At 39.8% G+C, this 18,491-nt stretch overlaps 1 protein-coding gene across 3 annotated transcripts in view; it reads right to left on the bottom strand.

Moving 5' to 3' along the window:
- The window catches only part of LOC135470523 (uncharacterized), a 34,448-nt gene extending 19,445 nt beyond the window's left edge, over positions 1 to 15,003 (bottom strand). Inside the window, exons 1-5 of one of the 3 annotated variants that reach the window (XM_064749516.1) lie at positions 14,699 to 15,003; positions 7,418 to 8,173; positions 4,170 to 4,738; positions 3,274 to 3,454; positions 287 to 1,099 (exon numbers count right to left, since the gene is read on the bottom strand). In XM_064749516.1, the coding sequence (XP_064605586.1) occupies positions 287 to 1,099; positions 3,274 to 3,454; positions 4,170 to 4,738; positions 7,418 to 8,132 (2,278 nt within the window). In that variant the 5' untranslated portion in view covers positions 8,133 to 8,173; positions 14,699 to 15,003. Of the gene's footprint in view, positions 1 to 286; positions 1,100 to 3,273; positions 3,455 to 4,169; positions 4,739 to 7,417; positions 8,174 to 12,645; positions 13,170 to 14,698 lie in introns of those variants that run through there. The other 2 variants (XM_064749515.1, XM_064749518.1) reach the window with 2 other exon arrangements.
- Between the last annotated feature and the right edge of the window lie 3,488 nt (positions 15,004 to 18,491).

Raw genomic sequence — 18,491 nt, 5'->3', positions numbered from 1 at the left:
GAGGAAACCGGGCGGAACCCGGGGGAAACCCAAGAATATACGGAGGTTGCTGGCAGATCTTCCCACGTACGGCCGGAGAGGAAGCCAGCACGACGTGACTTGAACACAAAGCGATCACACTGGTGAAATCCTCCAGGGCCATTGTCCTGCGCTAGCACGCAAACAATTCGGCCACAGAGGCCTCCAAGAACACCGAAGCGTAGATGTTGATGGCCGACGATGGCTGTAGTCCTAGCGACAAATTCTAAAAGCTAGCATGGAGAACAGAAAGCAATAAAGGACTTACCGGTGACGTCCGGACCATGAAAGTGACTGGCGATCCCAAAGTTATCGAGCTTCAAGGTGCGGTCAGCCTTACAGTAGTGAAAGTTCTCAGTCCTGATGTCTCGGTGAATGATCTGTTTTCTGTGACAGTATTCGATGGCACAGATCACTTGTACTGCAATGTCTATCAACTCCTGCAATAAGAGCCAGTTTTTCTGTGAGCGTCGTTCTAAGAGGAACTTTTGCAAAGGTCCACCGGGCGGCATTTCCATAACGTACAAAAACTTACCCGAGGAGGAATTAACAGCGTAAAGCTGAAGAATCAAACTGCTTTCTCCCAGATGTCCAAGGATTTCACATTCGGTTCTACGTTTTCTATCTCCATCAAGGCCGTAGTTGTACATTTCTGAGCAGTCATCGCTGGGTGAGTAACCGTTGAAAATGATAGAAACAAGTGCACCAGCAGGTTTCCTGCTGCCCCCAATCTTGCCTATGTAGTGTTTCCATCGTTGACACTTTTCGGCCTTACTTAGCTCACCAGAGTAGGCGCCTCTCCATTCAAGACCCACCGTGGAGAACAGCTCCAAGAAGTGCCCTAGAAGCAGGTGCTCTCTTTCTTTCGGCGACATAACTGGATACTGCACGATCTGGCGAATACACTTCACAATTTTTGCACTGTCGTGAAACAGCAGTGGACAGAGCTCTTGTTTGAATTGTTCCTGCCAGACGACTGACGTTGCCTTGATGCCTTGTGTGGAAAAGAATTGTAAGAGCTCCAGCAAATCACTGTTGGATTGCAACTCTATCTCATGGCTGTCGTAGGCTGATTCTGAAGCTGAATGGTTAAGTATTTATTTTATATGTGTTGTTGGTGTTTTAAGTGTGTGCCAAAGAACTTCCTGACATTCCAAAATCTGCCTTTAGCTTTGTATCATTAGCTTCCGGCATAACACTCATTCTTACTTCCATACAATCTCACTGCTCTCCCTGGTAGACAACAGACGGTCGGCAACGGTCGTGTCACCGGTTGCACAGTCTAACGTTCTTTGAAGATCACTCGTTCTTCACCAATATAGTGCGCAAGCCTGTACGTCACATGTGGTCAAGTTCGTCAGGAACTTGCCAAAGGTAAGTGATTTACCCCGGGCCCACCGGTTTTTCCCACCCATAACACTGATGGCTATCGTAGAAGTGAAAAATTCTTGAATATGGCGTTAAACAGCAGTGGAATAAATAAATAAATAAATAAATAAATAAATATATATATACATATATATATCCTACACACTGTATATCAAAAAAAGTGACGAGGATATGTCGAAAATGTTTATCAAACACGATACCAAATAATTTAGTCATTAGCATTGTTACTTATTATAAAGCTTTAAAAGGTTTATAGCTGATTAATTAGGAAATTAACCTGTGCCTAAGGTTTTTCACAGAATATTGTAAGTTGCACCAAAATCTTAATGGGCACATCATGACAGTGACAATGAGTATCCGAGACCAAAGAATTCTGTTGTAATATCTGTGACACACCGCATACACCAGAGACTTCCAAGGGACTTATATTCCTAGACAAATAAAGCTGATCTGCACAGGGGAGAGTAAGGTGGTGCTGCTTTACTTCAGCTAAAGTTGACTTTTTTTTATCAAGTGATACATTTTGCTTGATTCTGACTGATTCCTGTACCTAATAGAGCCTCTTAAGAATCTTTTGTACAGTGTGATTAATTTGTGATAAGACAAAGTTGAATGTTGTGATCAGACGTATCATTGTAAGGCCATAATGTGCTGCTGAAAGCTCATTTTACATACCAAACGTTAGGTTCATTACCTTTCCTGCAAAAGTTCCGCATTCCGCAATATGATATGCTCTGTTGCAAATAAACTGTTTATTAATTACATTTTACCTCATTCCATATTAGACGCGCTAACTGCTACATGATATTCCAAATAAACAGTTACAAATTACATTTTATTTCATCCCGTAGGCTTTATTAGGTGTTCTAACTGTCACATGATATTCCAAATAAACCTTTACTAATTACATTTTACCTTATTCCATAGACCTTATTAGGTGCGTTAACTGATAAATGTTTATTGCATGATTTAATTCATTGACTTTTTAAAACGTTTTTAGCCATATATTCAAGGGTATTTCACTTATACACTGAAAGTCAGTTTTATATGCTGAAGAAACCAGAATGTTTTTGGTAAAACCACCCACCTTAGGTAGGTAACAAATGAACATTCCTACACGTGATGTACAAACGTGGAAGCTTTATCGATGGATTTCAAAACAAGCGGTATTCAATGAAAATTATACACTAGAGCCGTCCGCCATTTATTGTCACCTCCGAACGAGAGCAAGGAGCCTCCTTACAACGCATGCGCGGATGTCTACGTTCACTTTAGATCACTGCCACCACTAGCAAAATTTGTACAGAAATCTTGAACAACGCCGAAGCCACTGGGCTCAGCGATGAGGCAGGAAGTTATGTCAGAAAACACAAAAACTCAATTTTTCAATTTTTGTTTTCAGTGATAATTTATACACATGCATCCTCTTAAGGTGTGCATACATGATTCTAGAAAATACGTGAAACAACGGTTACCTTATTACTGAATGTTGATCAAGTAGTCTCGCGTAAGGATATGGGTGGTTAGGCTATTCCTAACACGACTTCATGCGCCGTACAGGCTCCAAAAGTCAAGCTTGTGTAATGGTGGCAGTGACGTAAAGCGTGGACGAGAGCGTAGGGAGCGGCACACGCGCTGTACGCAATGTGTGAATCTCCACATTCCCGGCATTGACTCGTGAACTTAACTACTTCATGACTGAGAGTTGCGCGTAAAGGATTCCAGTCAGAGACAAATGAAATGATGACATGACAAGTACACACTGACCATGAAGAAAAGGTGTTAAAACAAGAACACCATACATATTCACATTTTTCCTAAATGTGTTACAAAAATCGCTAAGATTAATGTAATCCTAATCTATACCTGTGCCACATTTGTCCTTGAGCGAGGCGACGACGGCCCTTACGATGACCTGGTACGTTAACATCCGTTCCATCTTGCGGGCCTCACGATTTCGAAATTTATACATTGAAGTTTGCCTCAGAGTCCGTTCTGTAACCTTCTTTAAATCTTGAAGAGACGCATGGGTGTGGTCTCTCTGAAACTAAAGTGTAAACATCGAAAATAAGAGAAAGAAAAAAATCTCCAAAGAAATGTTTTTAAACTTCCGCTCACAATAGCACAATAGCCGTCTATAAAGTAGCCATATCTTCGATATGATATAAAACTGCTTCGAGTTTCTCATTTTACTTTTTAAATATGGTCGAAAGATCTTTATTCTTTGCAGTACTTTTTTCTTTTTTCGGCCGAAGAGGAAGCCAGCGATAGGTGGACTTGAACTCACACTGATCACATTGGCGAGAAGGCTCCTGAGTCATTACGCCGCGCTGGAGTGATAAAGACCACGGTCACGGAGGCCCCTTGTGATTAATGAAGTGCACTACCTATTTAACGGTTCATTTAGCAGCTCTAGTGAATTTAAGGATACATGAAACGAAACTCTAAAACGAAGATTATGGTTTTAAGGAAAAGGAGGACAAATATGTCAATTCATCTTTGAGGATCTTTGTTATACTTTTTAACATCCTTTCTATTTCGTGCATATTATCAGTTAATAATCTGAGATTTGGTCGGAATTTGGAAACAGCTAAGCTCCACGCAATTGGACTCTTCCGCCTACAGTGTTGATTTGACATCTATTATTGTTGACGTCACGACCGCAGATTTTTTTGTACTTTCACGTGTTTGGATACATCCTAAAGGACTTATGTATCCTTCAATTATCCTTCCCCAGATTGTTTGAACAATTGAGTACTTACGTCTCTCAAGGTAGTCTTGAACTGAAGAATACTGGCCACACTTCCTTTGTTTCCCTTCTCAAAAGCCTCGCGTAAAATGATCTGAAGGGCCTTGTAATAATAGTTTCGGTCATTTTCCTCATCAATCTGGAATTGCCGTTCCTTCAGAAAGTTCTTGAAACGTTTATGTTGGTCAGTTTTGTCACGATCAAAATGATCCCGAATAACAGCCAGACACAGCATGTATAACCCGGCGATATGCGAAACCTGAGGAATATTGAACTGCCCAATGGGCCCTGGATCCGCCAGTACTTCAAACAATTCACCTTCCAGTGTCATTAGGTCTTCAAACTCTCCGCTTTTCAGGTACGCATCCCATCTGAGAAGTTTGTACTCGATGTAGCTCAGCCCATGAAGCCGGAGATTTTCCTGGTTGCATCTCAGAAGCTGGGCCGCGTAGGATAATGGAAAAGGCAACGTGCGCTTGTTAAAAGTCTGCAAGGCGTAGAGAACCCCATCTCGTTTTTTTGCCGCTGAGTCACAGTGGTTAAATACCAAATGGAACCTCCCTTCTTGTAGATCGTTTTTAACTACAAACCAAAATATCAGTTTACCATCATAGTAATGTCTCACATGCTGCATGTTAATCCAAAGAACGACCTACACACAAAAAAATAATCTGTTAATTTTAAGAGAATGTCTTTTGTTTGAGTAATGTTATAATGAATTCTGTAATTATAACACACTTTCATGTTGAATTAAAGGAATATGCATGCTATATATAACATAATCTGCTGCAAGACCAGAACACTTTCTAGCGTCACTCAGATAACAGACTTCTGCTAAATTTCATAGATTATTTTTTTAGTGTAACATTCACTGACTAACCACATACCCTACAGTACACTATTTTGAAAGTTCTAATGAATGACTGATCATGAAATTCTAATGAGTGAATGACTGATTATGAAAGTTCTAATGAATGAATAACTGACTATGAAAGTTCTACTGAACGAATGACTGATTATGAAAGTTCTAATGAATGAATAACTGACTATGAAAGTTCTAATGAACGAATGACTGATTATGAAAGTTCTAATGAATGAATAACTGACTATGAAAGTTCTAATAAACGAATGACTGATTACAAAAGTTCTAATGAATGAATAACTGACTATGAAAGTTCTAATGAATGAATAACTGACTATGAAAGTTCTACTGAACGAATGACTGATTACGAAAGTTCTAATGAATGAATAACTGACTATGAAAGTTCTACTGAACGAATGACTAATTACGAAAGTTCTAATGAATGAATAACTGACTATGAAAGTTCTAATGAATGAATAACTGACTATGAAAGTTCTACTGAAAGAATGACTGATTACGAAAGTTCTAATGAATGAATAACTGACTATGAAAGTTCTAATGAATGAATAACTGACTATGAAAGTTCTAATGAATGAATAACTGACTATGAAAGTTCTAATAAACGAATGACTAATTACAAAAGTTCTAATGAATGAATAAATGACTATGAAAGTTCTAATGAATGAATAACTGACTATGAAAGTTCTAATGAATGAATAACTGACTATAAAAGTTCTACTGAACGAATGACTGATTACGAAAGTTCTAATGAATGAATAACTGACTATGAAAGTTCTAATGAATGAATAACTGACTATGAAAGTTCTACTGAACGAATGACTGATTATGAAAGTTCTAATGAATTAATAACTGACTATGAAAGTTCTAATGAGTGAATGACTGATTATGAAAGTTCTAATACACATAGTTTATTGACTATGCCAGCACTAAAGTTTTATTTCAATGTTTGAAGAGTTTGAAGAGCGAAAAGAACTGCATTCCCACCGACCACGACAGAGGCTTAATCAATAACACACCATTTCGTAGCTCTGAGATCAATAGGTCATGCTTAGCTTTCACAGTAACCCCTCTTAATCCCCATATTCACAAACCAAAACTCGGTTCTGTCCCATGTGTTATATTCAAAAGTCAACATGGCACCTCGTAGGTTTCAAGAGGCCTTGAAGTAATTTTAATTTCATATCACCAGCTTGAATGATAATGACCAGAACGTCGTAATTAGTATGTAACCGACGTATCTACTCGGGCAGCATCCGAACTACGCGAAACCGACAGTTCACATGTATCTTCGGTGCTAGTGTGGACTCTTACCCTGTTGCTCTTGCCAAATAAAAATCTTTTCTTTTCTCAATAGTTGCATTTAGTTGATTCTCTTCATATATTTTCACACTAATAAAAGTAAGACCCTCAAAGTCGTTTGTATCGTCCTTCAATGATGTTCATCGTCTGGACGATGTCGACTGCGGTCGAATATAGATTTGAAAGTGGCTGTTCGGCTGGCAGTGGATGCGCCAGTCACATTCGAGTCAATTGTGACGTTATAATCTTTATTATTCACGCGCTATGACGTCACAATTATTGCAATATTAAAGAATCCTGCTTTCACAGCGTACATCTTTTGCAGCACAGTCGAAAAGGCCCAGCTCCAGCCTGGTGAATGGAAGGGTACAGATCTATACTTTTGAAAACTAAGCCGGGAAGAATGAAACTTATATCAGATCTGTTTTGACGAGTTCTAGTGAATAAGGCACCAATCACCAATGGCTAATATTTATTTATTTTATTTGATTGTTGTTTAGGTCGTACTCAAGAATATTTCACTTATACGACGGCAGCCAGCCTTATGGTGGGAGTAAACTCGGCAGAGGTCGTGAACTATCCAAAGGTTGCTGCCAGACCTTCCCGCTGACGACCGGAGAGGAAGTCACAATGAGCTCAGAATCAGAGGCTCCTGGGACCCAGTGGTTAATCTATGGCACACTGAATTTTGAAGAGTTGTGGTGAGGAATACTGTTCCACCAATCATCAGCGAGTAATCTATGGCACTATTTTGAATAATTCTAGTGAACAGGACTGCTTTTTATTCACTACCCCACAACAGTCTGTAGTGCGTCATCCTTGGAGGGCTCTCGTGGATAAGCTCACGTTGCTTATGGGGCATTGGTGACACTAACTGGTCCACAAAAACCTGTGGCCGATTACATTGTCTGATGTTCGCTTAAGACCACTTCTCTTCCATCAGTATATAAATATCTGTACGTCACATGTGGGAAACTTCTGTACGATGAAACTCGTACAGCTATCGAACAAGTGAAGAACTAAGCACCAATGGATCAAATAAATAAACAAATGAATAAATGATAATAATTTACGCTTACACTCAGTCCTAAGGCAATCATCTATGTCAGTACAATATTGACGGGCAGTTGGTCCGCTGTCCGGATGCTCCAAGATCTCTAGGCTTGGCAGAGACACAAACTTGTTTCTTCCTTCAGTGCCAAGGGTGGACAGGGAGTCGGAGGTGTAAGTGCTACTTTCATTTTCCACGGACAAATGGACGCTATGTTCACCAGGTAACGGTTCTGGTCTTCTGTACTCCGATACAATCTGAGAGGGCCGATCAGGCACAGGTTTAGGGACGACTCGAACTGGTGGTCTGCGAGTAACTCTTAGCGACGGTGTCACATTATTGTCAAACCAGGTTATGAGACTGGTGTACTCGTTCGTTTCTTTAACATTGTAAAGAGGAATGCAATTAAAATCTTTTAGAAATGGTGGAATTTTTATTGGCTCCGACATTACCACAACGAATCGACCAGTGAGGCTCTTTGGTGCTTTGGTAAAGCAGTACTGGAAACTCACAGTCGCGTCACGACATGCTGGAATCACTGTAAACAAACTCTGTCCGGCGTATTTGAGGATTTCGTCACTTCGCGACCCAGCCTTGGAGTATACACTATCACCCACCACCGTTGTCACACCCAGTGTTTTGATGCCGTCGTGTAAACGTTCCTGAATATGCATACAGGCGCATGAGGAGTTGGAGCACTTAGCTAGGTGAACGCCATACCGGTATTCCTCCGCATCTGTCATTTTGTAGATAAATCTGCCACGTCAAGATGTGCGTATCGATTCTGAAATAATTGAACGGCAATTACTTGTACATGCAGAAAGAACTTCTTAAGTAATCAACAAAATTGGTATACATGTATTTATCTTTTTGTCTGAAATACCCGCGTGTTCCGTGTTAAATTACTCGACAGATTATGGAGAGGGAGAACATATTTCATTGAACTCTCAACCACAATCTATCCTTGATATTCTTGACGGCAGGACAAGGAAGTAGGTGTAACACATGGGTACATGCAGGTCAGTTTGAACAAAGATAAACTAGTTAGGCGAAACATGCTTGGGTTGCTTGAGGTCGTTTAACGTCATTTTCAATTCATTTTCGGTCATCTCTGTGACCATCAAAAAACCCAAACAGGCGTATTTACTGTGTAATTTCACACGGGGTGAAATTACAGTATCTTAACACAAGGACATGACGCCCCACCCAGTTACAGTATCTTGACACAAGACATGACGTCCCACCCAGTTACAGTATCTTAACACAAGACATGACGTCCCACCCAGTTACAGTATCTTGACACAGGGCATAACGTCCCACCCAGTTACAGTATCTTGTCACCAGACATGACGTCAAACCCAGTTACAGTTTTGCCACCAGACATGACGTCCCATCCGGTTACAGTCTTGGCGCCAGACATGACGTCAAATCCAGTAACAGTATCTTCGCACCAGACATGACGTCCCACCCAGTTACAGTGTCTTGGCGCCAGACATGACGTCAAACCCAGTAATAGTATCTTCGCACAAGACATGACGTCCCACCCGGTTATAATCTTAGCACAAGGCATGACGTCCCATCCGGTTACTGTCTTGGCACCCGACATGACGTCAAACCCAGTTACAGTATCTTGGCACCAGACATGACGTACCACCCAGTCATAGTATCTTGGCACCAGAAATGACGTCCCACCCGGTTACAATCTTGGCACCGGACATAACGTCAAACCTAGTGGCAGTATCTTGGCGCCAGACATAACGTCCCTCAAAGTTACAGTTTTGGCACCAAACATGATGTCGAACCCAGTTGCAGTACAAGATATAAAGTCAAAACCCGTTACAGTATCTCAGCACCAGACATGAGGTTCTGTAGGTTCCGAAACAGCCATTTTACGTAAGGGTGACTTTAACGCTCGAATAGGAAAACGAGAATCAGTATACAGTGCAGCTCTTTTAACATAAAAGACGATGAATCAGACTGTCAGACCAGTTGAGTGGAGCAGGCGCAAATTTTAAATATGTACATGATGATTGTACAGAAGCTCTGTTTAATGCCCCTATTACATGAGAGGAAACAAAACAGGCCATCCATGTAAAACACATGGGTCAGATTTCACGAACCATTTCTGACTGAAGTCAAAATCTGAAATACGATCTTAAGGCTTATTTTGGGGCTTTGAAAATTCAAATCTTGTCCTCCCTCGTCAATGTTATCTAAAGGCGAACGTGTCTAAATTTCAATTTCCAGTATCAAAAGCTAAGCATCGTAAAGAGTTTTTAATTTTTGAATTCAGTGAAAAACAGCTTTGTGGAATCAGCCCCAGGAGTAGATAATCTGCTAAGAGAATACTTCAAGAACCCATCAGTAGTAAACGATTACCTGTTAAAGTTGTCATGTTTTTGAAAATGGACCATTTCCTGAACAATGGAAAGTTGCTATACTTGTCCCTTTATTTAAAAGCGGCAATAAAGCTGATCCCGGGAACTAGCATATTAAGTAAAATATTTACAAGCATTTTTAACAAGCGATGGACAGCATGGGCAGACCTCAGATAACATTTTCTTACTATATGCATGTATACAGAAACACCTATGTAAACGCAGGGGCAAATTGTATGTAGTTTTTGTCGACTATAAAATTCAGCGTTCGATTCAGTGAACATAAATAAGCTCATTTTTCGTATCTCTGGCTATGGATTGAACGGAAAATTGTTGAATTTTCTGACGAATTTACAATGAGGTGAAAACATGTGTACGTAGTGGGGCAGAATTTATAATGAGGTGAAAACATGCGTACGTAGTGGGGCAGAATTTATAATGAGGTGAAAACGTGCGTACGTAGTGGTGCAGAATTTACAATGAGGTGAAAACATGTGTACGTAGTGGGGCAGAATTTATAATGAGGTGAAAACATGCGTACGTAGTGGGGCAGAATTTATAATGAGGTGAAAACATGCGTACGTAGTGGTGCAGAATTTACAATGAGGTGAAAACATGTGTACGTAGTGGGGCAGAATTTATAATGAGGTGAAAACATGCGTACGTAGTGGGGCAGAATTTACAATGAGGTGAAAACATGTGTACGTAGTGGGGCAGAATTTATAATGAGGTGAAAACATGCGTACGTAGTGGGGCAGAATTTACAATGAGGTGAAAACATGTGTACGTAGTGGGGCAGAATTTATAATGAGGTGAAAACATGCGTACGTAGTGGGGCAGAATTTACAGTGAGGTGAAAACATGTGTAAGCAGTTTCACTTTGACATCTGACAGCAGATATGATTTGTATAGAATGAATACAACTTATTTTGTGAAGAGTCTGAGTCTTGTTAGAAATTCTCAATACAAGTGAGTTTTGACAAGTTTGAGAGTCGGTATTGCAGACTTACACGTTGATATTGGTAGATTTACAAATACACTACGTTCAGATAGAAAATGTTCCGTGTGCAATCGAAAACCATTTTCATTTCTTGTTTGCATGCCCAGTGTAAGAGGACTTGCGACGTGAACATTTAGCAGTGAATTTTTTTTTTATCAAATATATAATATTACACCGTTTTGTTCTACTCATGACAAGTACGTCCTGAAGACTGGTATACAGATTGGCTAAGTTCTGTTACCGATCTCTAGAGTGGCGCACTAAAATCCAAGCGTGGCTTTGTACCAACTGTATGTAAGCTATTGTCGCAAAGATAAACAGTGTACAGACATTCTGAGTTACACCACTAACCTAGGTGCTTCCATAGATACATGTATACAGGTCTCTGGCGGGAGCAAAACGGCAAATGCCCGTATATCCGTGATCTCGAATAGTGTTCGTGCGTCAGAGTGTAACCGTAAACCTTACACGTGACTTGATACTGAATATAAAAATATAAATAGCACTGATGTTGTTGCCCATTTCTCTTATTGTTACTTAACCTGGTATAGGGCCTCGTCACTGTCTCTATATCTAGGACATGGACTTTCCTGAAACCGAATATTCAAACTGAAATCTTAGTAATCTGATGGCCAAGTGCAAACAAAAATCGAAAAGTCTAGTGTCAATAACGATTTTAATGGAGGTTCACTGCTACCAAAAATTTGTTGTTTAACCAGAATGAACGTGAACATGGTCATTTTAGTTGGTAGAGCGTGGTAGAGAAGTACGCCATCTTGTCAATAAACCTCACTTTTGGTTTTACTCAAACATTTCACGCTATTTAAATTTTTACATAGTAACAAATTACACGCCCCTTACCACCATAGTATAAGCAGAAGTAACCAGATCTTGGACATGCTATGTCCACCAGCAGAATCCAACTATATAAGGCACGAAATAAGAAAAGTGTGAGATCACTGACGCCTAGAGAGGTCATAAAGCCCTCTTTACCAGTGGGATGACATTGGGTACACGGATTCATGTATTCATAACCCAAACATCAGGAAGTATATATATGTATTGACGTCATGAATTACGCGCACATCATGTTTACAGGAGAAACTCTCGGCCTGAACTGAATCCAGGCTAGGGCTGTCAAATATCTGTACGTTACGCGATATACATCGCGACCGTCACGTATACATCTTTTTCCCAATGTAGATAATCACCAAGCATTGCGCAATCACCAAGTAATCATTACTGCGCTACTGTAGCCTAAACCTACCCTGGCCACTATGTGCTACTTTAAATATGGTGATTATAAATCCTGCGAATCCCTAGGAAATATACATAACCCAGTGTACCGTATTTCTATTGTTTTATATATATACATGTATAGTTTTAAAGTCTTTACTTATTAATAAATATTTATTGACATGTCCATTTCTTTGATTCACTAAGCCCTTGTTTTGATTTTTTGTTAGAGGAATGGTAGGATTGTGTGTTCATACCCATTTATAAGCTCACTGAAAGTCACTTAGAATATTGGAGGATTTGAAGAACGGTTGGTTTTGTGTGCAAACCCATGTATATGCTCACTCAGGCCTTTTTCAGCCTCTGTTTATGAACCCAGAATGATAATGACAGCTGAGAAGATTTATGACGTGGAAGTGGATCAGTTGAACGAATATAAATTCATAATAATAATAATAATAATGATAATTAATAATTACATTTGGATGATGGATGATTGTTCTTTGTGCACATTTCTTTCAAGCCTTTGTTATAATTTGAAGAATTTTTCAGCATATTATAATCAGATATGGACAAATTGTAAAAGGTTCTGCAGTACAAGTCTTGCCCTAAGGGAACAAATCCAGACAAGGACTGACTTACCGTTATCGGGACTGGTGTGGTTCGAGAAAATTTCGATCTCGCATCTCTCGCAGCTCTGTCCACATAGCCACAGGCAAAATAATGTTCCGCAGGATTTCGTATGAAAATCTCCAAGATCAGTTATAAAAAAGTTATGGGATTGCCATGGGTAAGCCCCTTTTTCGATGTTCTACCTACATGAAGAAGTATGTCAGAGCCACTAAATCTCGAAGCCCAGTGTATCACATGCACTCTGGCATGGCGCTATGTTTACGTCAGGTGAAAAATATTCCATCTCGTCTGTGTGACTGACTACTTCAACAGATATTAGGCCTATGACGGATCTCAAGGCCCTCTTTAACACCAGTTAAACACGACAACTTCGTTTGATGCTTCCAGGTGGGGTCAGGAACCCCAATATCATTTTCCCCGAGGCAAGATTTAAATTATAGTCAATTACCTGATTTATCCTGATTTTTGTTTTGCATTCAAAACAGGAAGTTCATCGTCCAGTGCTCTTCTCAGGTTAAAGAAAGGACAACAAACAATTAACATTACAATTAATTCGAAAGTAAGTATGTACGTATGTATGCTTGGGGTTTTATGTCGTACTTAACAATTTTCAGTCATATCATGAGGGTTTTCATATGTAATAGGTATCTGTAACCGGATCTTAGTCTAGCAGTCTCACAGTCATTTAACCATTTGTTTATAATTTTACACTATGACTAATATCTGCTTTATTATACTTTAGGGGGCCTGTGTGACTGAGGAAGCATGCCAACAGGGCGCACTGCCACCAAAGTAGTCGCTGTGAGTTCAAGTCCAGCACATGCTGTCTTCTCTCCGACCATACATGGGAAGGTCTGTCAGCAACCTGCTGGGTGGGTTCCCAAGGACTATGCCCGGTTTCTTCTCACTATAATGCTCCATTGCCGCCGTCGTATAAGTGAAGTGTTTTTGAGCAGGGCGTAAAATACGAATCAAATAAATAAATGAATATTATACTTTATTGTATACGTTTTGATTCTGTAGGAGAAGGATTAAAGTTAAAGAGAAAAAGCTGAAATTTTCAGAAAAATTCGAAATCAAAAAAGGTCGGTCTTTGGATGTTGTTTTTTCGCTCCCTTTCAATGTGATATGAATATTCTTTCCTATATCCAGTTACGGGGCCACGTTTGATAACTGATATCTAATATTACAAAAGTCTGACCTACATTAAAATGTACTTTGTATATACGTATGTATATGTATATATACATATATAAATACGCGTATGTGAGGGTGTGCGTATAAGTGAATGAGAGGCAAGATCCAGTTGCTATTTATATCTTTGTTATGCCCTCATTTAAAGCGGGTATATAATATGCAATACAGAGTACGTAGATAACCCGAGCCATGAATGTCCCAAATTTGTCCCAAATTTGGAACTCGTTTTCCCAAGTTATTACTCGACCATTTCTGGAACTGTTACTCCCAGAGAAGACCTGTAAGTATTATTTGCTGATAATTTCCCCACATATGGCTGACATATTGTCTATTAACAACAGTAGGACATACAGGTATCACAACAGAGCTAGGATTAATACCTCCCTGAGATATCCCTAACACAGTTACCTGCACCAAGTACAGATGTCAAGTTCCTGTATACAGTACCTGCACCTTCACACACACACACACACACACACACACACACGCGCGCACGGAGCTGACATTCAAAAGAATCCATAGTAGCGGACGTCTCCAGAAATATACAGGTATTGTTCCAACTAATGTTTTACGTGTAAAGTATGGAATCGATCCCATTATTAAAATCGTGCCAAAATGTGCGGTTTGTTTCGTCACAGCCTGGAGGATGGATATTTTTTCTCTTCAAATACACTCAAACGCGTGTATATAGAGTTGCCATATACCAGTCTATAGCGTTGCTATTTATATCTTTGTTATGCCCTCATTTAAAGCGGGTATATAATATACAATACAGAGTAGGCCTACGTAGATAACCCGAGCCATGAATGCTAGCCATCAAACATGTTTGCGATGAAAACAATATTAAAGTCACATCCGAACTTACCGAATCCAGGCATTCGTGTACCAGTCGTCAGTGACAACTGACGTTTCGGTTCAATAATGGTATGCTTGTTTCTACTGGTGTTGGTAGAACTGCGACAAGAAAAACACTGATTTTATACATACAGTGTGTCAAATAAGTTTCGTTATGCGGGGTATTATCATAGGGAATCCCCATCATATGCCCACGGTCATATAATCTACAACATTTTAGAAGTGTTCACTTTATCATCCTATTGAAATAAGCCAGGCTGCCACGTATAAATGGCATTCACGCTGTGATGTACAGGTCACAGAATACAGTGCATCGCCCTAAATCGCAACTAAGTTGGTCTCCTTAACAAAGAACCATATCTTGCACTACCTATACCCACCGCACCGTCAAATGTTGGGGTGTTCGGTCTATATAATTTTCGCCGCTTGGGCCAACTATTTTGACCTTTAAGCTGTCTTTCAATCCTTCATCAGCATAAATAAATAAAATGTCGAAGGTTTATATACTAGAGATATTATTTTGTTGGTTGTTTACGTTGGTCATGGTGTATATAGTCTGGTCATTAATTCTGATCCACGTAACTATATCCTGACCCCTCATATGGCTTCTTTTAAGTTTATATCCTATTTTGCTTTTTTTTCCCCTTGTTTTTTTTTTCACAGTGGGTTTTCAAATGCTAATGTGCAGGTGTTCAGTCGTGCTTACAGAGAAGAAACGTTTTCAGTCGGAAGTTAGGTTTAATATTTGTGTGCGGGTATTTCAGTTGCGCATGAAGCGGTGGTTGGGGTGGGGGGGGGGCAGGGAGCAACACTTTCAAAAGAGATGTGGTGGGGGTGCAACATATGTTCTGGCCCCCTACTTTTCGATCCAACCATATAAAAAAAAATACACCGCTGTGAATGTTCAATGCTGTCTTCACTGGTTTGAATCGGGTGTGAAACATTTCGTTTAATTCGTTCGAGCAAATTCACGCACTATAATTTTATTGGGCGCGTATTATAAACTCGGGAAACGCAAATTTTTGTCCGAAATTTTGCAATTTGTAAAGTCGGCCAATGTAACTCAAACGGAAGGTTTAAACGGAGTGAAGCTATGTACGTCTACAAATTCCTCCGAAAGGCTTCTTATGCGCCAGTCCAGCTCATGCTGGCTTCCTCTCCGGCCTTAAGTGGGAAGGTCTGACAACAACCTGCGGATGGTTGTGGGTTTCCCCTGGGCTGTGCCTGGTTTCCTCCCACCATAATGCTGGCCGCCGTCGTATTAGTGAAATATTCTTGAGTACGGCGTAAAACACCAACCAAATAAATAAATCAATAAATCCTATCCAGGAGCAAAACTCAGTCTTTGTTCTATTTTATGGCATATTTTCATCAAGGCGATAATACTGTGGCGATTTTGCTAGAGACAGTATATTATTTCATATAATTGTATGGCAGGATAGGTGTTAATTTACAGCCTTGTCTATAACGTAGAAATAGGATGCGCCATGTACACAGATTAGATACGCATGTACATGTATAGTATTTCTATACATAGATGTTGTGACTGATATTAGCCAATGAGTGCCCTGAGTACCATTCTTGATACTCATGAATATTTATGAGGGTAGACTATAAATACTGGGCAAATTCCCACTTTTAGTCCCTTGGCGTGCATAATCCCTTTTCAGGGCTTGGAAAACGCCAAATTTATAATTTCACTCGCTCACTTTTAGTCCCACATGATCTCGGACCACCGTCGTGTTAACATCTCAATTTCCACCTAGCTTTCTAAGGCAGGTATTTTGCATCTATATCAGCAGTTAAAGTAGTAGTTAGACAAGTTGTCAGCATTGTAGTGGGATTTCAGCTTTAGAGCATACCAAGAGGCAGTGAGACTGTTAGTTCCAAATTGTGACACAAGTGTTCCCAGGCTGTGGGACCGACTTTCCCAGGCTGTGGGACTGGTATTCCCAACCATGATTGAGACAGTATATAGTTTGTAACTGGGATTTTCTTATAATTTAAAGTTTATAATTCCTAAGTATGTGCTGAAACATGTATACTGGGAGAAGTTGTCTTTACATATAAGTGCACCTGAGCAACAGTGGGACTGGGATTCCCAGTTTCGGCAAAGTGAGACGCTGAGTCCCAAATTTGGAACTCGTTTTCCCAAGTTATTACTCGACCATTTCTGGAACTGTTACTCCCAGAGAAGACCTGTAAGTATTATTTGCTGATAATTTCCCCACATATGGCTGACATATTGTCTATTAACAACAGTAGGACATACAGGTATCACAACAGAGCTAGGATTAATACCTCCCTGAGATATCCCTAACACAGTTACCTGCACCAAGTACAGATGTCAAGTTCCTGTATACAGTACCTGCACCTTCACACACACACACACACACACACACACACACGCACGGAGCTGACATTCAAAAGAATCCATAGTAGCGGACGTCTCCAGAAATATACAGATATTGTTCCAACTAATGTTTTACGTGTAAAGTATGGAATCGATCCCATTATTAAAATCGTGCCAAAATGTGCGGTTTGTTTCGTCACAGCCTGGAGGGTGGATATTTTTTCTCTTCAAATACACTCAAACGCGTGTATATAGAGTTGCCATATACCAGTCTCCTACATATTTACTAGTATTAGAAAAATCCACATGACAGGAGGCTGGTATGTGGCATACGTAGGGTTTACCGACTGGATTCGAGCCTATATGGGGTATGTAGTTTTCCATGAACCTGCGGATGGCCGTGGGTCCTTCGGGTTTTCCTCCCACCATAAGTCTGCATGGCTGCCCGTTGCATAAGTGAAATATTCTTGAGCACGTCGCATAAATGAATAAAAGTATAAATAAATTGTGGTGTGACAATTAATCATGGTCAAGTTAATCTTGGGACTGCATGGGAGTCCCACCATAATGCTGCATGGCTGCCGTCGTGTAAGTGAATTATTCTTGTGTACGGCTTAAAACGCCAGTTAAATAAATAAATAAATAAAATATTTGTCTGTGGTTCTGTGTAAAGGGCTCATTTTATCAAAAAAAAAAAAACTTAAGACATGTCATACGCAGCATGAGTCAAAATTAGGTTACAACTTTACTTTGCGTGTCCATACTATAGAAGTAACGTAGATACAAGGGGAATTAACTGTGTTGTTTCCTGTAAACAATCTTGTTCATCGATCACAGCTTTCTAATAATTGTGTGAGAACTAGGTAGTTTGTATAACACGTATCAGTTTGTTTCGTGTTGTAGCTAAATTGGTGTTTTAGTTAGCCAAGGTGGCCCTGTACTGTGCTTTTATATCCCCATGCATTTTGGCGGAATTTTGGATCTAGGCTTTATGTGTTTGTGTCTCTGTGCTAATACGTTTCACGAGTGTATTGATTTTCCTTACTACTTATGTAGTAAATTTGTTAACTTCAACCTCACAAATATATGTCCCTAACACTTCGTGTGGTACAACGTCATACCATCACATGCAGCGTGCTCTTTTCTGTACAATATATCAAAAGTCAATCTACCATGAACACCATTTTTTGAACCGTGGTTGCTGGAAGTGAAGACATTGAATTTTATTACCTGGCAAAAAAGTTTTCAGTTCCATCCAAAAACGACAAAATTCTGGCATACAGTGTATTTTAATTTCAGATAAAAAGTATCATACTTTATTATTTTAACGAGATTTCATCGAATAACATGTAGAACAAAATGTCGGTACTGCACAAATGGCTGGTGTGAATCCAGGCAGACATCTTGAGAATTTTATTCAATCAAACACGTTGCTATCAGATTGCGCGGC

This window comes from Liolophura sinensis, chromosome 7, assembly GCF_032854445.1.
Source record: "Liolophura sinensis isolate JHLJ2023 chromosome 7, CUHK_Ljap_v2, whole genome shotgun sequence".
Lineage (NCBI taxonomy): Eukaryota > Metazoa > Mollusca > Polyplacophora > Chitonida > Chitonidae > Liolophura > Liolophura sinensis.
This window is presented reverse-complemented; position numbering and strand designations above follow the sequence as displayed.